The following is a 23,135-nucleotide window of genomic DNA, read 5'->3' as shown; positions in this document are numbered from 1 at the left end:
AATCTGAGTACAGAGGTGAGAGGAATTTTTGTCATATGTGTTATTTTGTGCCCTTTATCTAAGCTGTTGTCATATCAAAGTGATGATTTGATGTACTCTTTGCTTAGCATGACATAACTGGTCATGTCTTCTTCCTCCTTGAACAGTGACAGCAGAGGCAAGCTGGGGAAACTCCAGAGTGGCTTAGAGAACTCTTGGGAACAGGGGAACTGCACAAAGGGATTCATTGGGCATGTTTCCACTTTGGGTAGATATGTGAGGGCTGCTGGGGTGAGGGACGTGAATGAAGTGGGGAATTACATGTGTATGAATCCAGCAGGAGCTCCAACAGGAGCACAGTGTGGGAGGGTCTTTAAAAAAACAAACAAAACCAGTACAAGACAGGCCTGCAGCAGTTGATCATTCATTTACATCTTGTCCATCAAATGTCTCTTGGTGCCCAGTTACAACCCTGCCCTGTGGTATCTGATGACTTTAAGAGTCTCCTAATCAGCACAGGGAATTCCCACATAACAAGGGGCCTTTGAACCACACTCCAGAGCTAAAGAACTGAGTTTTGAGCTGATAAATGTGTGCCAGTAGTATCTACAACGGCAATTCCCAGCCCTGACTAATTTCACGTGTTTTGCAAGGGAACTTAGGGCAGCACATGCAGGGAATGGGGGATGAGCAGTGGAATTGCCTGGGCTCTGCAGTGGAGAGGTACGTGAAGCACTCTGGAGTGGTAAAAGCAGCCAGCCTGAGGTACTTGTGTTAGTTTGAAACAATACTTGAAGGCTTCACAAATGTCTTGAACTTCAAAGGCAAATCACAAAGGATGACTAAGGTTAGATTACAGCCTGATGGCGAACCAAAAGTAGCATACAACTCCTCCGGCCTTAGGTTGTGTACATGTGCCTAGTTCATCTTTCCTTTCCCTTTCAGCGTTGCTGCTGTTTGTCTGCTTAACCTTTCTGCTTTGGTTTCTTCCTTTGATTTATTTTTCACTTGAGCTACCCATCTCAAGAGATTGAGTCAGAGTCATAATCTGTTTGAACTCCTACCTGCAAATTTCCTTGTTCTCGGTACATTTTCTGACACACAACTGATTCAGCTTCCCAGAAGGATCTCTCACTCGGGAGAGTGGAGCTTTGCTCTCTGTTACCAAGGTCTCTCTCTCTCTCTGACTATCCCTTGGTACCCTTTAAAACCATCCACCACATGATCACTCAGCTTTTCCATAACCAGTCCATTAGCACAGTCTCTTTCCTTCTCTCACAGCTTGCTTCCAGCTTCTGTTCAACATCCTTCCTTCTGCTGGCATCTGTTTTAAGTTCTGGAGCTTTATCCCTCGACTCTCCTTGTGATATCTGCTTTCACATCCCTAAAATCTTTCTTTGCTGCTATTGTTGCTTCATGCAACAGACTCCTACTCCACTTCTGATGCACAAGGGAGAGTCTCTAAACACATCCTCACTGCCACCCTTAAGGACAGCCTTGAAAGATGCTTCTTGACTCCAGACAAGCCCCTCTGTTTGCTCCAATTCTGCCTCTGGGCTACTGAATGAGCACCTGAATGAGTTGACTAGTCATGCAAAAATGTTTTCCAAGCAGGAGACAGCCCCTGCTGCTGCCCAGGTTAGCCTGTTCCCTGTGCATTCCAGTTCTCTTCCACCTGCTCACAGCTGCCCTGGTGAACATAGCCAGCAGAAAATGGTCTGTACCTTAATGCAGCAGGAGTTCCTAAGTGTGGAGAACTCCATGCAGCGAGGAGAGCTGAGGAACTGGCTCTAAGAGCAGAGAGCTCTCCCAGCTAATCCCCACACCAGAACTCTGCCAGAGACACAAGAGCTTTTCTGCAGCTGATGTATCGTGCACTTGGCACACGCTGATCACACAACTGACATGTGTCCGTCACACACAAATCATGCCACAATCACGACTGCCCAGCCCAGAGAGGCCTCAGGGAGCAGGAGCAGGCACAGGCCTGGTGGGCACAAGCACTGGGGAGCCACAGGGTCCTGCCTGTCTGTTCGGGCAGCCCCAGTTCTTGCCCACACCCCCATCCCGCGGGCAGTCCCAGCTGTGCCCACGCCTCCCGCACACAGAAGGTCACGCCAGGCTCCTTGTCACAGCAGTGTATTAAGGCCCGTGTGCGGGTTGAGGCGGGTCCCGTGACGCAGCAAGGGGGTCTCGTTGGGGTGGGAGGGAGCCGGGTGCTGCAGTGTTTCCCCAGCAAGGGCGGGGAGGAGGCTGTCCCCTCGTGGGGATGTCTCTGTGTCCCAGTTCTTCTGTGTCCTGTTGCGAGCTGACGTGCTCTGTTCCAGCAGAGGTGGATGCAGTGGTCTGGCAGGACGGAAGGAGGGAGCAGAGCCCGGGGGTCGCCAGGGGCTCCTGGGTGCTCCCCGGGGCGGTGGCACAGGCACCTTAGCCAGGGGACAGCCCCTAATCGGCGGCAGAGCTGCCTGGGGCCAAGCAGCCTGGGGCGGAGCTTCCTGGGGTTGAGCGTCCTCGGGCTGCCCGACCAGGTGAAGGAGCCACGGCAGATCCTGGCTCCCGGCAGAGCAGCCCGGGGCTCCCCGGAGAGGTGGTAGAAGCACCCCATCCAGGGGATGGCTACTGACTGGGGGCAGAGCTGCCTGGGGCTGTCCAAACGGGTGATTGAGCCCTGGCAGCCCCTGGCTCCTGGCAGAACAGTCCGGGGGTTGCCGGGGGCTGCTGGGGGCTCCCTGGGGCGGTGGCACAGGCACCCGATCCAGGGCATGGCAACTGACTGGGGGCAGAACTGCCTGGGGCTGAGCTTCCTGGGGCTGAGCAGCTTCCTGGGGCTCAGTTTCCTGAGGCTGCACAACCAGGTGAAGGAGCCAGGGCAGCTCCTGGCTCCCAGCAGCGCAGTCCGGAGGCTGTGGCGGTGCTGCAGGGGCAGAGCTGGGGGTGCAGCAGCTGCTCTGTTGCCTCAGAGGAGGCAGCTTCCGCTGTGGCACTCTCGGCTGGGGCGCCTGTGTGGCTCTGCCCTCTGAGGACACGGGGGGCCGGGGGACATTGGCTGTACTGGTGGGGGGCTTTTCCTGTAATCGACGCTTTGCTGGCCGGGGCTTCTTCAGGGAACAGCCTTCGACCGTCAGATTTATCCCCACAGCCGGACGCGGGGGCGCAGCTGCCTGCAGGGAGACAGAACAGGGAGCGGGGGCTTGTGGTGCCTGGGAGGTGCCTGCCTCCCTAGTCCCCCAGCCTACCTCCTTGTAGATGAGCTCAAAGGCGCCAGTGGGACAGCTGGGGTCGTCCTTGCGGTCGAGCACGAGGCGCAGCGTGTCCCGCTGGACGTTGGCGCAGAGCCGTCGGGTCACGGCCGAGGAGGGGCTCATGGTGGGGCAGGAGTTGATCTCCAGCAGCCAGGGCTGGCAGTCCTCCCCCACGAGAAAGTCGGCCCCAAAGAGCTCAAAGCTGCCCTTGCGGAAGCTCATGTGGTCGTGGGCGCAGCGCAGGGAGTTCAGTATCGCTGCCTTCATGCCGGGCACCATCACCTGATGCCAAGCATCCGCCCGCCCCAGCCGTGCCAGGTATGCCTGGAATTGCCGGCTGGACCAGACCCTGCTGGGGGGCACGCGGGGGTCCTGGTGAGGTGACGTCTTGTACTGCTTCTGGACAGAGACGTTGCAGAGGTGCCTGGAACTGGGGCGGGGAGAGCGGGGCTGGGTCAGTGGGTGCCGGGGTGCCGGCGTGTGGGGAGCCGGGGTGGGGGACACTCACTGCTCCAGGTGGCGCAGGGAGAAGGGCTGGGAGCAGAAGCGCAGGTAGCAGTCTTGGTAGAACCAGACGGTCAGGGGATTCCCATCAGTGACCAGGAACCACTGCCGGATGTCGAATTTGGTGCCGAAGATGGTGAGCGGCCGCTCCACGTACTTCTGCACCACCCACTCGCACGCCCGCGCCGAGGGGGTCGTGGAGCTTCGCGCCTGCTGCAGCACCTCCTCCAGCCGCGTCGCGCAGACGATCCCTGGGGAACATAGCGGTGGTGAGGCCCCTCCTCAGTGGGGAGCCTGTGTATGCCCCGTGCTTCCCCCAGCCTTACCCCTGCCTCGGGATTTGGCGCTGGGCTTGAGGATCCAGATGTTGAGATCGCCCTCTACGCCGAACTGCGGCAGCTGCTCCGCCAGGCGCCGCAGCAGGTCCTGGCACCGCTCCCGCTGTGCCCCGCTCAGCGCCAGTCCGGCCCCCTCACTGTGGGGGGACACGGGGGGCTCAGCACCAGCCCCACCACGGTGCCCTCCACGACCCCCATCCCGCTCAGCACTCACTGTGCCGCGCGGTAGTAATCCTGCAGGAAGCAGTTCCAGTCGATGCACGTCCTGCAGGGGGACGGGGTCTTCCTGTCGATGTCCTGGTGCTCCAGGACACTCAGGTGCTGCTCGCAGACCTCCAGGGCCTCCTCTGCCAGCCGGGAGGGAGAGGAGAGGGAGGACCCTGGCCCTTCTGTGGATGGCACGGGGTGAGAGATGTGGCTCCTGTGCCAGCCTTGGAGTCAAAGCACAGAACCTCCCTGTGGGACGGGTGGCGTTGGGTACACGGGGATGGGGCAGGGGGCAGAACACCCATAAGGTGGGCTATAATGTGGGCTGTAACCATAAGGAGGGTGTGGGGGATCCCAAGCCACAGCCAGGAGCAGCTCAGCCCCCAGACGCATCTCTAGCCCAGAACTTCTTGTTGTCCACCTGACCCAGCTCCATGCACTAACCTGGCCCCTTGCTGGATTTTGGGGGCTGCTCCGTCCTCACCAGCCTGTCCCCAGCCTTCTTCAGAGCCAGTTTGAGCAGGCTGCGAGCTGCCGTCAGGCGGAAATCCTCTGCAAGAGGGAGACATCATCCCCAACCAGTCCTGCATGGCACTGGGAGCACGAGGGGGAGCAGGACAGCAGCAGCCTCAAGCTCACCAATGAAAGCTTCCCGCTCCTCCCTGGTCCCCAGCCGGTAGCACCGGGGGAAAAAGGTGTTGGGGTCGGCTTGCGCGAACCAGGGCAGGTTTTGCAGGCTGAGGCACAGCCCCTCCTGTTTAGAGAAGGTTGTTAATCCTTGCTGGACACCCCCGTTCCTTGTGTTGCCCCTCTCCAAGGCTTCCAGGCTCCCACCTTGGTGCTGAGGGCATTCACCCAGTGATAGCGGTTCACCACCTCGATCCTCTGCAGCAGCTCCTGGTCAATGGAACTAAGGCGGATGGTCCACAGGAAGTTTGGCACCTGGTCCCGCACCAGGTAGGACTGTGGGAGAGAAGTGGCCAGGGTGGGACAGGGAGCCCTCATCCCATTCTCGTCCCTTGCCCCAGGCTGTGCCCTGCGCCTGGAGCTCCCAGGGGAAGGGTGTGGGGGGCTGAGGCAGAGCTCAGCCCCAGCCCTATCAGCTAACCATGAGGTCATGGATTTCATCGGAGTCCTCATAATCTTCATCTTCCTCTTCCTTTTCCTCCTTCACCTCCTCATTGCGTGGCCATGGGTAGTGCAGGGGCTCTGTGGACCCCAGGGAAGGCTGCGCCCCACCACGTGGGTTCAGCACTGCCTCCCCCTGCTCATCACCATCATCACTTGGCTCTGTCTCCGGCTGCTGTTTCTTTTGGCCGCCAAGCTGCTGCTTCAGCCGTCTGCCCTCGCGGGGGAGCTTCCTCTCCACCCAGCCCCGAGCCCGGAGCAGGGAACGGATGACGGGGTAGGGGCCCCGCACCGCGAAGATCTTCTTCTCCTGCACAGAGACCAGAGAGCTCAGCCTGCCCCACCCTAGTCCCTCCAGCTCAGCTCTCCTGAGCCAGAAATGCCCAAATGCAAGTGCATGGCGTTTTGAGGGGGGTGAAATCAGGCTCCTCACCTTAATGGCCTTCTCCACACGCCGCTTGGCTTTCCTGAGCAGCGCAGCGTCGACCGAGCGCTGGCGCCCATTGTGGTGGCCGGTGGTGGCAGCTGCCACCTGCCCCGTGAGGAGAGCCCCGTCGGAGCCCACAGGCCCCGCTGGGCAGGCAGGGAGGGGGAGAAGATCCTGACCTGTCTGCCTCTCCCTCGCTGAGCTTGGGGCCCCTGACATGGCATTCCCTGACCTGCCGAGCTTCACCCCCGTGTCCCAACTGCACTGCCCAGCCCCAGGATGCCCTGCTGTGCCCCTGTCCCCAGCCTGCTGTCCCTGGAGGTGGCTGGGGTGTCACTTGCTCAAGTGCTGACCCTGGCTCTGGGGCTGTGGGCCTGCAGTACTGCTCTCTCTGTGACACTGTCCCATGGCACCCTGATGGTGAGGGGAGCTGTGGGTGGCTTTGCGTCTTCCAGGCCAAGCAGGTCGTCCTGTTCCCTGGTCCCACTGGTGTCCAGCGCAGGACATGGCCTCCCCAACCCCAGCACCACTGTGATGTCACAGTCCCAGCCTCCAGGAGGAGGAAGTAGGTGAGCTCTCCTTGGGGGTTGGAGTGGATGATCTCCAGAGGTTCCTTCCAACCCTAACAATTCTGTGACTCTACAGGCAGCTCGAAGCAGCCTCAAAGCCAAAAGCCCTGGTTCTTGTGGGGGGGTTTAACTACCCCGAGAGCTGCTGGAGAAACAACGCAGCAAAGCACAGACAGTCCAGGAGGTTCCCTGAAAGCTTTGATGCCCATTTCCTGTCACAGGTAGCGGATGATCCCACAAGGAATGGTGTGCTGCTTGACCTCATACTAATAACCAGGAAGAGATGTGAAGGCTTTGAACTCTCCTGGCTAATCCCCATGACAGAACTCTGCCAGAAATACAGTTCTACCCTACAGGATGAGTTATAATTTCTGACTGTGCTGCTTGATTTTATTTTGATGGCTACTCTTTAGCAAATTGCCCCTTTTACTCTCCTTTCAGAGATGCTGTTGTATTTACAATTGTTCATGGGCTCCTTGCCCACACTGCCTTCTACGACTTAAGCGACACTATTTTTGTTATTTACAGTCATCTGCAGCCAGCAAAAGTTTTATGCTGACAGACAAAAATCATACACTGATATTAAGAGTTCCAAGAGAGCTGAAACTTGAAATGGTATCTCAGTTGCCTGTGAAGTCCTTATACTGAACTGTTACAATGCTACACCTAGTAGGATATTTTCTCTGTCTAACAGCTTGTCATAAACTACTCATGCACGACCAGGTTCATACAAATAATATGGTCAGTAGCGACATTTGAAACTAGTATCTCTCTAGATACGGCTCCTTGCTTTGCATTTGCCTTGGTTATCTCCTAAATAGCCCATGTGCATGTGCAGCTGGAGTTAAAAAGGGATTACTGGTTGTAAATGCTGAACTTTCTGTTGCCTCTGCACACAACCAATTACCTGTCTTAGGTAATTACTGAATTATGTCTTCATACCTATATATTTAAAGTAAAAGGGTAATGTATCTTCCAGGAAGAAGTTTTATGCTGGGATAGAAAACAGCCTTATAAAGCCAGACCCTTACAAAGGACACGTGTGTGTCACAACAGCAGCTATTCCATGGAGTATGCTGAGCTGGCTCCAAGACTTGGAATCACATGAGGATAAACCTTTTACCAGACTAAGCCCTTAACAAAAGATCATATGTAAGCAACATATTCTATAGAGGAAAAACTTGATATGATTTTCTTTTATTGTAACCGAGACATATTTCCTGAGCACTGCATGATTCCTTCCCTGCAGAGGAGTAGCCTTTTAGATCTTTGTCTCCTAAAAATACATGCTGAAATAGGTTCTTCCAGCTGGTGGGCTTAATCCTTAAATTTTCTATTAAAGAGGGTTGTAAAGCCTTCTAAGTGACCACAAATAGCAGCACGTTCACGGAGGAATTCTTGCTTTCTTACAAGCTCCAGTGTTGCAGCATCAGGGCTCCATAGCTACAAAATAAAGATATTTGTAGTTAATTGAGATGTGAATTCTGCAACAGGAACAGTAAGAAGGTACTGTGAGCCAAACTGAGCCATATTCTAGCACTCCTTTGCACTTGAGACATAGAAGAGAACTAGTGTGGCCTCCCAGCAGAAGATGTGACAACAATTTGTGTATGAATAAGCAGGGCATTCTCTTATTGTCACTTCCAATCTATAACATGCCATGGGCTCACATTACAGATAATGTGGGAAAGATCTCAAGGTAATTATTTAAAATTACTGACTCAGGCCCACAATCCTCAGAGTGAAAAATAGTAATTAGCCGTAGAGTCACAGGCAATGCAGCCTCAGTCCCCTGAGACCATGGCAGAAACCAGCACAAATCAGGGTTAGGGAAATGATAAACAAACTCCAAACACAACTCCTCAGCCAGAAATAGTTTTCTTTTCCTTTTGAAGGAGAAAAAAATTATATTAAAAACAAACCTCTCTGCGATCATCTTTTTCTCAGTTATTTGTGAGTATTAACAAGTCCCTGACAGAGGTGTTGTATTTCCAGTATTCTGACTCTAGGAAGCAAGTGTTTAGTGTACTGTGATCCATCCAGTTCAGTAACTGTCACTGACATAATTCATGTGATAACTAATCAAGAAGTTGGGGCTCGTCCTATGCACAGACTCCTATCCTTTAAAAGTAGGAGTGTGAAAATCCATACCACGAATGTAGCTGCGTTTGTATTTTACTGTGAGTCCTGTAAACTTTAACCCTGTTTTGAAATCTGATAAGAGCTTGATTTCCACAATAATTTGTTATGTGTATTTATATAATACATATCCATGAACTCTTTAGTTTACCTTTGTTTTGTGGCCACCTCCCCAGCCTGTGGCACATCATCTCTAAGACGGTTGAATTGGTAAGTCATTTCATTGTGAAGTCATGGATTGTTCTGGATTTTGATCTCAGCAAGGCCTACCTTTAAATTAACATGAAACTGCCCTCGTATTTTGCTGCTGTACTTACCTTTCTGGGTTTGAAGCTGATGTCATCTTTGTTCCTCTCTTTTGTTACCAAAGGCTTCCGAGCACTGGCCTTTCGGGAACGCAGTGTCAGTTCAGGAACAGGTTTTTCTACAGCTGGCGGAGGTACCTCTGGAGACTGGAAGAGAAATTCTCAGCTATACCAACACATCGTGCTCAGAAGCCAGACACACATCCTGCATCTTCTGAAGCTCTTCTGCAATCTCCTTGCTGTGAGTGTAATTTTCTTAATCCATCCAGAATCTGTTTCTCTTAAAGCTGATATTATTTTTTAAAACCAAAAATTGCGAGGGCAAACCTTTTGAAAGGTAAAGGATTCTTCTCCTCTTTGGGCACTAAACCATTAACTGCTCTTTATGACACACAAGACAGTCACCTCCTACTGCTGGTGACTCCATCCTCTGCCAGGTGATAAATAAACAAGCCCCTAAGGTCTTCCTCCTGCCTGTGAAAGCCATGTAGATACAATTGCATTTTCTGCCCAAATAACATCCTGGGTCTGACTAACAAGAATCAGGAAGGTCCCATCCACAATAAGACAACCAGGATGTGGTCATGGAGGCTTAGCTTGGGAACCAGGGCAGTGCTGAGGTACTTGAGGATCCCTGGGGAGTGCAAGAAAAGCACCCAGAAATAAAACAGGCAAATGTCAGTGTGGGATTTGAGAAACAGGACTCAGGTCAGCAGCTGAAATGGGAAGTCAAAAAGCTTGGTATCACCTCAGTGAATTCCATTAGCAGAATGAAAAGACCTTTTCATCAATTTGAAGGGCCTTGTTCTTATCTTGAGAAGAAACAGGTGCTCCTTTCAGGCATTATGGTTACCAGTTGTTCAGTGTTTACCACAACAGAGCTGGATGATCATAAACTTCAGGAGGAGGGAAAAAGAACAGGAACTATCTTTCTGTGTCCTGTCAGTGATATGGGGAATAATTCTTATGTGGGTCTGGGGAAGTCATGAACTTTGTATAATTAGCAAGACAAAATTTTAATTGATGAACAAGTACTAGTACTGACAAGAACAGGTACTGGCATCTGAAAATACTTTAACAAAGCAGCCTGATCTATAGCTTTAGAGAGAAATGGATGGCAAAGAAAGACAGAAGCACTCTACTAACTACTAGCAAATCAGTCCTTTGTTACTATCTCTCATACCTCTTTTTTCTCTGATGACTTTGGCTTCCCACCTTTTGCCGTCTTTGCTTCTTCTTCTGGTTCTGCCAAATTATCCATAAGATTTTCGAGCAGGTCAATTATTTTAGCATTGTCAAATACTCTGGCAATATCAAGAGCATTCTTTCCTGTATTTAAAAACATAAATACCCATATAAACCATGAAAATCAACGTTAGCACTTGTTATTGCAATTTTATAATGACAGTACAGTCAACTGAATTTAATTTGGCTACTATTTTATTGATTATTTTATTAATTCCATGTGCCAGCAGTGTGCCTGACATTGGTGTGAGGGCCAGCAGTCATCAGCATTACTTGCAGAAGTAAGACCTTGCAGAAACAAGCCTTGAAACCCAATATTGCAGGAATTCTTGGAGTGGTTGCTTTGTTCTTAATGTCCTGACATTTGCAGCTTAATATACTGGTCCTGCAAGTTGTCATTTTGATCTCTGAGATCATTTAGCACTAGGAAATGGCTGGCACAGTACAAGGATAGGAATGCAGACCAAGTTATTGTAGCTATCTCCTTCCTGGAGCTGGCAAGGGAAAGCCCCAAGTTTAAATGGGACTGAACACCTTCAGTGCTTAATAAAGGGAAAAAAGCCTCTCCTGGATCTATGAGATTCTGTGGCTGTAAATTACTGTGAGAGTGAACTGCTGTGTGACTCAGAACTCCACATGGAACCAGAAATAAGGAATATACATCCCTTCTACTGGCAGGGTTTCACCTAGTAGGTATTTTGGCAAGGGAAGTCTCATTGTGGGGCAATGTTTCTTCCTATGCTGGAGCAAGAGCTGCAAATGGGATGAATGTTAACTGTTTAAATTACTGTGGAAACAGGGGCAATGACACTGAATGAGGGATCTGCTGTGAGGAGGCAACATTTCAGTATCAGTTCAGATTTGTTTTCTCAGGGAGTAATATTTATGTAGAGCAGCAGGGAATTTTTTTAACCAGAGCTGTCTATGCCTAAAAATAAATCACTTAAATGGGTGGCAAAGTATACACTGGCCACAACTGAAATCTAATTTTCCCTCAAATAATAATAATAATTAGATAGAATGTTTTCATTAAAGCCACTTATAACTCTGTATGTATCTTCTGAGGAGCAGCAGCCTCCTTAATTGTGTAATTAATTATGTTACTTTATTTTCTAGATGCATAAAACCCAGGAAAGCTGACTATTTACAACAGTGATTCCACACTGTAGAAAACTAATTGAACCCATTACCTTCATCCTGATCCTGATAGCAGTCCTAAATTCAGAATGCTTATACAAAGTGTTCCAAGAACTCAGTGTTTTTAATACAGAAACAGCCTTTTTTGGAGACATTGATATTTACCATTGCTGTTTGTAATTTGGATGTTGGCACCTGCAGTGATTAAAAAGTAGACCATGTCCAGCCTGCAGGCCTCGATGGCTCTCATCAGTGGGGTGGTGTTGCCTATTCCAAGGGCATCCACTGCTGCTCCAGCCTTCACCAGCAGCTCAGCAATATCCAGGTGTCCATTAGAGCAAGCGTGATGCAGAGGGGTCCACAGGAAATTGTCTGTCATGTTTACATCAGCCCTGCAAAAGAGTAAGAGCAGTTGTGGCAGGTGAAGCTCTCTAATGGCTAAAATAACATCCCCAGCTCCAAGGACAATCCATGGGAACTGCCCACTGCCATGGCAAATTCCATGTCAATGGCTGTGTTCGTATTGCTACTCTGAAACCATTTGGGTCTCTGATGTAGAGCTTCTCATGGAATATTAATTGTAGGAGTGTGTCTGGGTGTGACCGTGTCCCACTCCAAGCCAACACAGTGTCCTCTATGTGGAGGTTTTCACAGGGGCAGGAAAAACAACAGGCATTCAGACACCTCAGTCCTGTAACATGCTGCTAGTGTTTGTGCTCCAGCTGCACTGGGAATGGCAGAGAGCAGATTAAGGAATTCAAAAAAGTGTGTTTCTGGGCCAAGAACAGGTGCTACAAAACGTGGCAACGCTGCCTAATGTGTGGATGTGCCGAGTTCATCTGCACAAGATGTTCAACTCTCCCTTTCCTTTCCCTGTTGCTGCCCTCTGCCTGCTTCATTTCTGCCTGCTTCATTTCTGTTCACTGGCTTCTCCCTCTGACAAATGAGATACAGAAGCTCTGCCTCAGAAATCTGAGCATTGGAAACTTTCTCAGCTACTGGGTCACTGTACTAGATCTGTTTCTGCTCCCAAATCAAAATTGGGATGTTCTGGAGGATGCAAGGGCTAGTTCAGGGGAGATATTTGCAATATGCTGGGATGAATTGATGAAGGGATGAAGAGGAAAAGCATTAACAGCCCTAGAGGTCCTGAACTGAGTTAAGGTCACTGTCCCACTTACTCTGTGGTCAAAAAGCTGCTGTCTTCCCAAAAGACAGGGAGGGAGAGGGAAGAAAAAATATAGGAGAAGCTGCTTCCAGAGATAGCTTTTTGCTCTTCAGGTCAGGTGATTAATATTGAAGTCTAGAGAAAAGCACAGATACCTCTGTTCTTCTTTCCTTGTTTAAATTTTTAATCTCTTTCAGAATTCTACCTCTGGTGAGATCTTATCACAGAAAATTCCCCCAACCCCTGACTTTTACCTTTGTTATCTTTCAGTTGCTGAGCTGTTATGGTTTATTTGTATGCAGTTTCCCTTTCCTTCATATTTCTCATTAAGATAAGCTGTTCCAGTTATTCCACTTTCTCTCTCAACCCAACCTCCATGCCTGTACTCAGACTCTGTCTGCCCCTAAATCCTTCTTTCTAACTTCATTCTTTCAGAAACAAACTGATCAATGGGAACAGGCAGCACTGACTTAAAAATTCTTCAGTGTTTTCTCTGATCAAGCACTGAGTTTATCTTTAGCCCGAATTTCATTTACTTCTGAGTCTTTCTGGAGCAAGATAGAAAGTAGATACCACCAATTTGTGTTTAAACCTTGGAATTTTCTATAGTTCTGGAAAAATATGTTTTGTTTTCTACTCTGTATGTGTTTGTGATACTGTACTGAAAAGGTTATACTGTAAAAAGGATTTGAATGCCCATGCCAAACTGAAAGTCCATGCTGCTGAGAGATGCAAAGCAAAACACTACTGGTAACTTTCCTCTCCATTTTCATTTCTGTCAATTTATAAATCTCAGAAGTGGTACTATTTTTTTAAGCTAAGCTATTACGTTTCTAGGTCTCACTGTTAAATATGATGTGACTCCAGTGCTGTCTAGTGAGGCTTGCTAAAAGTAGTGGAGATTAATTTGGTAGATTAATTTGGTAGCTGTTACATCTTTATCTTTGGAAAACCTGAATATACACATTACACAACTTCCCATATGCTCCAGGAATGTCAGTGTAATTACCAGGGTGTGTAAAGATCCACGTGCTGTTAATCTTTGCAGGAACCAGAGCAACAACCACAGTCACTTACCCTGAGATATTAATGTTAAAAATAACTCTATCTATGGGTAAAGAACAAAGTTAACATAAATATCTTTGAAAAATGTTCATTTAAGCATTTATGTGAATGACTGTAGGACTACAGCAGTGTGACATTAAGAAGAGATTATGCTATTACACAAGTATAACTGGAAATTGCTTTCATTTTTAAGCCATCATTGAGATTTTTCCCAAGTGTGTCTGTAGGCTACAAAATTGCTGAAGCACTTCTAAAGTGAGGAACAGACTAAATAGCAACAGGGGCTTCTGGTGTAAATCCTGCTGCCTCAGCTGCAGAGGAAAGTGATTATAAGGCCTAAAACATCTGCATGCAAAGGCCCTGGCACGTGGAACAGGGAAGTCCGGGGTCACCTTGATGATTTCAGGCAAGCCACTTCAGCCAGATTTCCCCAGAATCATTCACCCAATTTTGGGTGTTCAGCTTTGAGGATGCAGTGCTTGAGACACAGGCATGAACTAACAGCAGTTCCAACAGAACTCTGCAGCTGACCAAAGGTCAACAGCCCAGACACAGAAAGTTTCAGGCCTGGGGAACTTACCTCTTGGGTGCTTCCACTCCCCTGTTAGTAAAAGGTGAAAAGTAATACACTAAACTTCTGTGAAGTGGGATCTTAGGGAACCAACTTTAATATTAAACGTTATATAAGCAAAAAACCAAACCTGTTGCATACTGGAAATGTATGCTTTTGAAAACCTTTCCAATATAGCAATTAAACTGAAATCATCTTACCCCTTTTCCAGAAGAAGCTCCACAAGGACCACGTTCCCACTTGCACACGCAACCATCAAAGGTGTTTTGTAATATCTATCTTTTATGTCAACTGGCACACCCTCCTCAAATGCCTTCTGCAGGGACACGATGTCTCCTGCTCTGACAAGGTAGTTAATATCCAGGTACGTTTTCCTTGGCTCCTCCAGGTACCAGACACGGTCGTCGTGCACGGGGTGGGCAGAGGGGTGGTCCCGTTTAAATCTCTCCTCATCAGGAATGTTTGGAAAAGCCTCAACCAGGTACACAGGGAAGCCCTCTTCCCCACGAGGATATTCCCTCTTCGGAATGACACAGACCGGCACAGGGAGGCCTTTTTTGCCTTTTGCTTTCGCCCCCTTTTTCTGCTTCTTCGCTTTGGGCCCAAAGGACGACATGAGAAAGTTTTTGTCCAGGTATTTGGAGCCTTTAAAAAACTCGTCGAGGTTGATCCTGTCGGGCTGCACTTCATGCATTTTAGCAATATTTTCCATTTCTTCAGCACCCAGGAAGCTCCACCGCTTCTGAATTACGGATACAAAGTCAGCTCTGGTCACCATCCCATCTTCTTGGAGGAGAGCCTCAAACTCCTTGCGGAGGGAATCCTCGTGCTCCAAGGACCAGTCGTACAGCTTCAGGTACCAGGCAGAGACCTCTTCCTCGGGGGATAAGGTTTTTTTAAAGCCTTTTTCAATTTTACGCAAAATGGTTACTGCTGCTTTAAAACCGCCGTTCTTGGCAGCCTCTCTTGGGGTCAGATGTAACAGGTTTCTCCAGGTAGGATCACAGCCTAAAATATGGACACAATTTAGCTGATAGTGGAGTGGAATTCCCAATTATGTCACGTAAGAAACTTGTGATGTACAGGCAACTCAGTGCCACAGGTCTGCAATTTTATACTGTTTTAACTATAAGTAGCCATAGTAGGTGGAACCACATCATTGATCCCAGACTGGAAGGTCAGCCACATGTCCATATTTTTTTCCCAGTGGGAGAAGCACTGAGCAACCCATGCTCTGTTTATCCATGCACTCATGAATATGTATAGAAAGGCAGAAGTTCAGTGGAAACTTTACATTTTTACTTAGTGGTAAGCAAGGTTAAGAAGAAACAAACAAAGGTGAAAATATCATTCAGTGTTCTATACCCTAACATTACAATTTGGCAATGGATCAGTTTGAATCACAGGAACAGAACACAGGATTTTTCATGGTCCTCTTCAATCAAAGCTGGAAGTACTATGATCATCTGATTAAGTCAGGAAGGGATTACAGCTGCTTTGGAGTTTGTTTCAATACCCACGGGCATGGAGTTTTCTTCCTGACTACACAGAGATTTTTGTTTTATATTGTCAGCAAAGCAAAAATTTATTTTCTATTGGAAATTTCAATGCAATACATCTAAAAACAACTAAAATCAGAACTACTTAATACTGTCCAATACAACCCCCTGATGTTGCTGCTGCTTTCTTTGAGAAACATTTTCTCACCCACATGAGATAGTAGCCTCTGTCAGGCACTTCTTAATGAGAACCACATTTGCCACATGGTACCCGAGCAACAAGTCCTTCAGAGATGCCCAAATGAAACCTTTCCTTTAGCACAGAAATAGAATAGAGATGATAGTTGCAAAGTAACTTATTTTTAATGTACCTCTTTGTCCTATATACTTGCAGCAATCTACAAATCCTCCCTCTGCAGCATAATGAAGTGGCGTGTTCCCATTCATAGCAATAAGTTTCAAGTCTCCATTATAAGCTGAAATAGACTTCAGAATCTAGAAAAACAAAGTACCACCAAAAATCTTGTCTGTTTGTTAAGGTGGGAAAACGTGAGATTAATTTACAAATAAATGCAATATCATATATTCCCATTTTACACAGCAAAGCTCTAGCCCATGTCCAGCTGATCGATGCACATGTAACATTAATGTTTTCTATAGTATTATGCCTATTTAACTGAGGAAACAAAAACCCTGGGCAGTTGTAAACTCCAAGGACAATCTCCATTCCTGCCAGCTCACTGTAGGCCACTCTCTGGCCTATCTATCACTGCTGGATTCCTTTGGTACTTAAAAAGAAGCTGCTTTTGATTGCTGATTATTATGCTTCGATCAGCTGAGATACTGGACTCAACCCCCTCCCGCCCCCAAGACTTTGCTTTAACACCACAAATGATGATACCTCAAAAAAGCCTCCTTTGGCTGCAAAATGTGCAGCACTGTGTCTCTCAAAGTCAAACAGGTTCACATCAGCTCCTCTGGCGAGCAGAGCACGCACCACCTCGACAGCACCTTCCCTTGCAGCCTCCATCACAGCCGTGCGACCCGTGGCCTGCCAGGCAGCAAGACAACATTCAGCATTTCTTCCTCCAGGCTGGAACAATATGATCTGATTGTTGCAAGGTTGCATAAAACTGAAAGTCTCCTCTTAGCCACTACTGGGAAAAGGAGACAAGTCTCATAGTTTCAAAGGCACTGCAGGTAAGCTTTAAGAATCAAGTCATGGTGCTGCTAAGATATGAGTAGTCAAATCCCAGCAACTCAAGTACATTGGTAGCTTGAGTGCCTTGAATAGTGCCCATGAAAATCAATTCCTTGGTTAAGGAATCCTTTATTCTGTGTGCATGTTCTCATGCATATTTACAAAATTTGACACAAAATACCATTTCAGCTTATGAAATATGGAGCTATGGCTGGAGGAGTGCTATGGGGAAGGCAGAGCAATCGGAATTTCACTGCTGTTTTGTGAGGAAAAGTTCACGCTCAAATACATTAATGATTTGTCTTTTTCTAGATAATGATGTATGTTTGTGTTTAGCAGAATCTGTTTTCTTTATGATGGCTGACTTTGGCAGATCTGGTGACCTTCCCAAAAACACAGCACATCTTGGATGAGGGATAACCTGCTATTATCATGTTGGCCCACAGCAACACTTGCCACTCTAGAGAGGGGCAAAGAGAGCAGTGATCCATGGATTTTGTTCCATTGAACCAAACATTCTTCCCTGATATCTGTCTTTGCCAGCCAAGCAAACCATTCCTGTTATATGACCAGGATACTGCAAAACCAGAACCAAAGGAAAAGCCTTGAATAACATTAAGGGAAAGCTCCAGCTTCTAGACTTACCAACAGCACAGAGCTTCAGTCCATCAGATCTTTGTTAAATTAAGGAACCAAACAAGTAAGTCATTAAGACATACAAAAGAGAGATAAGTTTCTAATGTCTCATCCCTGCCTTGATTCCCCATCAGGTTGTTCCTGCTGGACTCACCTTTTAGTGAATATTATTTGAACTCTGAAAACCTGAGGGCACAATGAGGCAAAGTGCAGATCAGCACTGCTCCAGCGAAGTACAGTGAACTGTAGCTCCTAAGAGCTGGCCCAGTTCCAGTTTGGTTTTGTGAAATATTTGTAGAAAATCCAAATCAGGATATGTGGATCCAGCAGAAGACTTAAATCCCTCTGCTCCAAAAGAAGGGTGGTACAGAAGATGGGAATAGGCATGGCCACAGAGTTGAGCCCTTCTCACTGCTTAATTATTTCAATGTGAGGATTTAAGGTCATACACTCCAGTTAGCTGGTTATTATTCCATACTCCTGTGTATGTTCTTAGTTACAGAAATACTCATACCGGGTCTCTTGCATGGGGACTTGCTCCTCTCTCCAAGAAAGCCAGACACATTTCTTTAATCTCATGAGCTTGCTCACAGGCTTGTAGCAGCACAGACCTCCCCTCAGTGGTACAGTTGTTCACATCTGCACCGTATTTCAGGGCAATGTGCAGGCAGTGGGAGTGCCGCCTGGTAGGTAAAAGGCAGTAAAACAAAATACCTGGGGGAGTAAACCAGAATTTAGTATTTGACAGGTCATGGGAGGAAAGTGATTCTCAATCACAAGTTACCTCTCAGCTATGTACTGGGGAGAACTGTGATTTAAAGGCCTACACTGTTCAGGGGCAGTTATTTCCATTTCCACCAAAGCTGTTGTGGCCAATGGCTTCTGTTGGGCTGTAAGGATTACCCTCAACCAGGGCTCCTCTGCAGGTGGGACACAACGCACACAGTAAGTCTGTAACACAGCTCAGAGATCGTTTCATGGTATTTCTGGTCTGACCAAGCTCCCTCTCACTCACCTTTCCCTTCGTTATCCACAGCAGTCATGTCTGCGTCAGCTTTTGCCAATAACTCCAAAACCACCTCATGGCCCAGCTCAGCTGCCTTCATGGCTGGAGTGCGTCCCATCGTGTCCTGCACGTTGGGATGAGCTCCCTGTTCCAGCAGGAAGCGGCACATTTCGATGTCGTTTTTCATGGAGGCCAAGTGAAAGGCACTGTATCCTTCCTTAGGCTCTGTGTAATTAATGAGGTTTGGGAAGCCCTTCTGGACCAGCTTTTCTATTTGCTTCTTGTCTTTCTGGTGAACGCACTGAAGAAGTTTGTAGATCTGTAAATTTAGAAGTCTTCTATCTACTGGTAACATTCTGGAATAAGGAAAACCATCTTCTTTCAAGGAAGTAGTTTCTGCATGGGGAGAGAAGAGAACATGTAATCTCAGAGATGAGAGATTATAATTACATGCCAGTAAGACCAGGAATCAAACTATGTTCACAGCATGAAAATATCCACTTTATCTTGACAGAACATTAAGCTTTGATTTAATTACCTTTTATTATATACAGCATATATAGAGACTATATAAACCCATGTAGCACCTTGCTAATTTTTCTAGTCTTCCAACTCTTCTGAAGAAGTCTCATTCAAGGAGAAAATTAAGTTAAGGAACTGTAGAGTAACTGCTTTCCATTCTAGGAACTGTTATAATCTACAATTACTTGGGAGCCTAAGGGGAGGTTGATCATCTGTCATTTTCAAAGGGAAAAAAAATCACACAGTGTCCTCTGTACTTGCTGAAACATAAAATTGGTACTAAAATTGATACTAACACCACCTCACCAGTACCTGAGCACCTTTTTTTTGGTAGCTGATGCATGACCTTCCTACCAGGCTATGTACATAAAAGAGTAGGTTGAATTTCTCTGCAGCAAAATCTTAGGGGGAAAAAAAAAGATGCAGACAGTGGGGCACTGGCCTGGGAAAAAGTTCTGCCAGGTGAAGCAACACCTACTTCTTGAGAAAAATGCAGTGCTGGAAAATAGCTTTGCATTTGCCTCAATTCTGGGTTTGGTTGGTTGTTTTTTGGTTGTTTGTTTTTTTTTTTTAGGTTCTTTTAGCCTCTTTTAGCTACTCCCAGCACATGTGCCTGGAGGGTCAAGCAAGGGTCAGGCATTATAAGGACCATTTCTGAAGCTTGCCTAAGTGGATGGGAAGCTTTCTATCAGCTTCAGCAAGCCTTGGGTCAGCCCATCCTCCCAAACTCTTACAGGACACACAACAAAAAAAGGTGGAGGAACAGTGTCTTATTAGGGAATAGTTGGGTTGTTTCGTTTTCTGTTTAGGTCTTGCACAGCCCTCACTCTGGTCACGTACACAAAGTATATTCTTACATTGCACAATTAAATCATAAAGTAGCAATAACTTAAATCTGTCACCCGTGGCTTGTTCATTTTCATCCCTACCATGTTGTGCTTCTTGTGGAATTTTATCCAGGGAAAGGGAATAAATGCAGAGATTTTTATTCTACTGACAAGGGTTACAGCTATAGCAGCACTGTCATCCTAAAGCTTAGAGCTGAGAAATGAGGCTGCTTCAGAGCAATGCCCTGACAGAAGAGAACACCAGAGTCCCCTACAGAGCCTGGCTTTTACAGCCTGAAACGTTAGGAAGTTATTTCTGAGCAAACCTTCAATACAGGAAGGTTTTTTTCTGGCTTCTGAGCACAGGGAAAGTCATGGTGTAAACGCTGCAGGGGCTGTGAGGAGGAGCAGCAGGAAGGTACTGCAGGGAAGGCTCTTACAGTACTTACACCACTGGAATTCAGAAAAGATATGTTTTTAAAGATACTAAGATGGAGCTGACAAACTTAAATGCTCTCTCTTGTTCTTGTCCCATTTCCCACCACCCTGCAGCACTAAGGAACTTCCAAGAACTAAACCCCTTCTTCCCACTATTATTCATTATTTGCATCTGGAAATCGCACAACATTTTTTCAGGAACTCACTTAGGACCAAAACTTGCCTTTTCTTCCCTTCTTTCTCCCCCTGAAGCTGCAAACACTGAAGAAATTACATTCTTCATGGAAGTAGGTTAGTAATGCCACAGAACAGGAGCAGAACTGCAGCTGGCAGAAACCTGCTAGTAGCATTCGATGAAGGCAGAAGTGGATATAATATTCACTGCATATGGATTTGGATTTGTTTTATGGATTATCCTTGAGATTCAGGACAGTGCCAGTGCTACCTCTTGCACAAACGTTACACTCAGTCTCTGATGTAAAAGCATCCAGAGTCAGCATGTCCCAGGATTCTGTGTCTTCCTAAGTGAAATCAGTGAAAGTGAAATAAGTGAAATAATACTTGCTCCCTACCACCTCTGCCCCATGCAGGACATGAGATTGACAGCACCCCTCACACTTCCTTGCACACTTTCCTTTTTGCTCACAGGGTAATGCACAGTCCATTACAATTCTAGTCCGAATTCAGCCTGATTAGTTTTTTTCTGGTGCTTTTGAGATGCTTATCACAGTATTATTTTAATACTTCACATAGGGATAAAATTACTTTCATAAACATAAGTGAAATTATTTTTATCACAACAGTGAAGTCTGTTGTTATCACAATTCAGCCACCAGTGAGACCCTACTCAGTCTAAAGTCTTTGCTTCAAAGCATTAAGAACCAACAACTTACATGAAAACAACTGTAACATTTTAACTGTGACAGTTAAGATTTCTTTGCAGTATTTCTGAAAAGTGACTGGATCAAGTTTTATTAGAAGTCTCTACAGTAGCAGAGTCACAGTAAGACAGGTGGGATAGAAAACTCTATCCAGAGTCAGGTGAAGTTACAAGTAAATTAATCAGGTGTCTAAAGTGTAAGTGTAAGTATAGATCTTGCAAATCTTCATTAGGTAAATACTACCATCAATACATACTCCATAGATTTTTTTATCACTTAACCTGTAACAGATGTTTTTATGGAAAATGAGGGATTATTAGTGTGGTTTTGAGAGAGTCCTGCTCTGAGGAGGGCTTCATGAAGCCATAATCATGAAATCCCAAGCCTTTGAGATCTGCTTAGCAACAATTTTATCTGTTGACAAACATCCAGAGGCTCGCTACCTTCATTCTGTCAGCTTGTATCATCGTTTTGGATGAGAGCATGAACCCATTTCAAATCCAGATTAATCCTTTTCCCGCTATACCAAGTACTTAAAGAATCATTTTATTCAGATTCCTGTTTTCCCACAAAGCTTTCCAAGCTGTGGTCGAGGTACACTGACAGAGAGGGAAGGTCTGGTGCCCAGTGCTCTCACTTTCTGACTCTCTGTCAAAGCCTGGTGCCCAGCTGCTGCTGGAAGCACTTGTGACTCCTTCTTAAGACTTTGCAGCATTTTTCAGTTTCGATATTTCAAGTTGAAAACATCCTTTTAATTATCACTATTCACAAACCAGTAAACAAAATTTTCGTGTGTTTTATCTTTAGTGAGGGAAAATAGCTGAGCACTTGCTAAATTTAATCCCTTTGCGTGCTGGCCACAGAGATAAGCATGAGCCCTCTATGTTAGTATAAAAGGAACCAATATGGTAACACTGCCACACTATATTTACAGCTTCATAAGAATAATTGCACTGGATTTTTGGCTGTGACTAATGTTTAATGGGAGTGATGCAGCAAAGTTCTTCTAAAACTGAATTCCAGTATCATGAATAGCCGATAATGTTGGTGTTAACTCTCCAGAAATGCTTTGCCTGGGGCTGAGGAACAGCTGAGGGCTGAGGGCTGGGGCTTCCCTGTCAGGTTCTAATATCGTGTGGGGATCTCAGCCCAGATCCAGCCCCGTGGGAAACAGGGCCCAGTCCTGAGCTCTGTGAAGCCAGTCCCGAGGTTATGGCTGGGTTAGACCAAAAGATGTGCATCCTGTTGTCTCCAGTTTGCCTTGCAACTTCCAGTCCCTCAGTGTCCATCCAAACCGGGATGTAACATTGCCCGGCAGCCCTGGGGCCAGCCAGCACCTGGCAATCAGGGGTATGAGCAACACCTGCGGGACAGGGGCTGAGGGGAGGTGGCTCCTCAGCCAGGAGCAGAGCCGGGCTCCAGGCAAGCCCCTGGATTGCTGGGGAGTTGGGAATGAGGTGCTGCTGCACCCAGGAGCGAGGAACAGGGTGAGCAGCCGCTTCTGCCCAGGGCCCTGCGGAAGCCAGGTAAGGGATAAATCTGGCGTTGGTTGATTTTCCCCGGGCTGCGACTCAGAGGAACGGGTGGCCTGTGGAGGAGAGTGGCTTTAACGGGAGGGAAACTGCTGGAAAGGGAGGATGCCGGAGAGATGGAGTTGACCCACACGGTGTTACGTGGCAAGGACTCGCTCGTGTGGCCGTGCAGACACACAGACCGAGGTAACTGCGGGGCATGAGCTGGGGGCGATGTCCAGCGGAGGGGGATTTCCTTTAGAAACGTGAAGCACAGCGGCTCTGTGCTCCGCGGGTCCCCCTCCTGCGAGGCTGCGCTCAGCCCTCACAGCGCGCCGGCTCCGTCACAGCCTTTCCGCAGCGCTGGGGAGGCGGCACCCCCCGCCCCGCCGCCCCCTCACCACCAAGCCCGGCAGCGGCCGCGCCCCTCGGCAGCGCCGGGCACTCACCTGAGGAGCCGCGGGAGCCGCGGGGCCCCGCGAGCCCGGGGGCGGCCGGACCCCCGCCCGCCTCAGCGACCGCCATGGCCGCCATGGCCGTCTCCTTGGCAACGGCGTCGCGCGGGCGCCAGCCGTGAGGCGGCGGGTCCC

General features: G+C 47.7%; 3 protein-coding genes across 6 annotated transcripts in view; 1 reads left to right on the top strand and 2 right to left on the bottom strand.

Moving 5' to 3' along the window:
* PAK5 (p21 (RAC1) activated kinase 5) overlaps window positions 1-23,135 on the top strand; it is a 221,389-nt gene that overhangs the window by 37,506 nt on the left and 160,748 nt on the right. Inside the window, exon 1 of one of the 2 annotated variants that reach the window (XM_064647527.1) lies at window positions 22,736-22,752. The exons of the other annotated variant lie outside the window; for it this stretch is intronic. The gene's annotated coding sequence lies outside the window, so the exon portion shown is untranslated. Of the gene's footprint in view, window positions 1-22,735; window positions 22,753-23,135 lie in introns of those variants that run through there. 2 annotated transcript variants of the gene reach the window in all.
* LOC135410770 (tubulin monoglycylase TTLL3-like) lies at window positions 2,103-6,377 on the bottom strand. Of its 3 annotated transcripts, none has more exons than XM_064647523.1 (10): window positions 5,832-6,377; window positions 5,379-5,708; window positions 5,105-5,233; window positions 4,910-5,024; window positions 4,715-4,822; window positions 4,278-4,452; window positions 4,052-4,200; window positions 3,730-3,976; window positions 3,216-3,651; window positions 2,103-2,325 (listed from the first exon to the last, which is right to left on the bottom strand). In XM_064647523.1, exons 1-10 carry the CDS (start codon window positions 6,042-6,044, stop codon window positions 2,122-2,124), a joined length of 2,106 nt encoding a protein of 701 aa, XP_064503593.1. In that variant the 5' UTR covers window positions 6,045-6,377; the 3' UTR covers window positions 2,103-2,121. The 3 variants fall into 3 exon arrangements, with proteins under 3 accessions (XP_064503593.1, XP_064503592.1, XP_064503590.1); XM_064647522.1 differs by having other exon boundaries at window positions 2,103-3,140; window positions 4,278-4,410; window positions 5,832-6,376; XM_064647520.1 differs by having other exon boundaries at window positions 2,103-3,140; window positions 5,832-6,375.
* ANKEF1 (ankyrin repeat and EF-hand domain containing 1) lies at window positions 7,576-23,105 on the bottom strand. Its single transcript, XM_064647524.1, has 10 exons — window positions 22,995-23,105; window positions 18,376-18,762; window positions 17,875-18,074; window positions 16,425-16,574; window positions 15,895-16,018; window positions 14,225-15,032; window positions 11,386-11,612; window positions 10,022-10,167; window positions 8,851-8,985; window positions 7,576-7,837 (listed from the first exon to the last, which is right to left on the bottom strand). Exons 1-10 carry the CDS (start codon window positions 23,077-23,079, stop codon window positions 7,712-7,714), a joined length of 2,388 nt encoding a protein of 795 aa, XP_064503594.1. The 5' UTR covers window positions 23,080-23,105; the 3' UTR covers window positions 7,576-7,711.

The sequence above is a fragment of the Pseudopipra pipra genome, chromosome 3 (assembly GCF_036250125.1).
Source record: "Pseudopipra pipra isolate bDixPip1 chromosome 3, bDixPip1.hap1, whole genome shotgun sequence".
Taxonomy (NCBI): Eukaryota; Metazoa; Chordata; class Aves; order Passeriformes; family Pipridae; genus Pseudopipra; species Pseudopipra pipra.
Note: the sequence above shows the minus strand (reverse complement) of the source record. Positions and strands in the feature narration are given on the sequence as shown.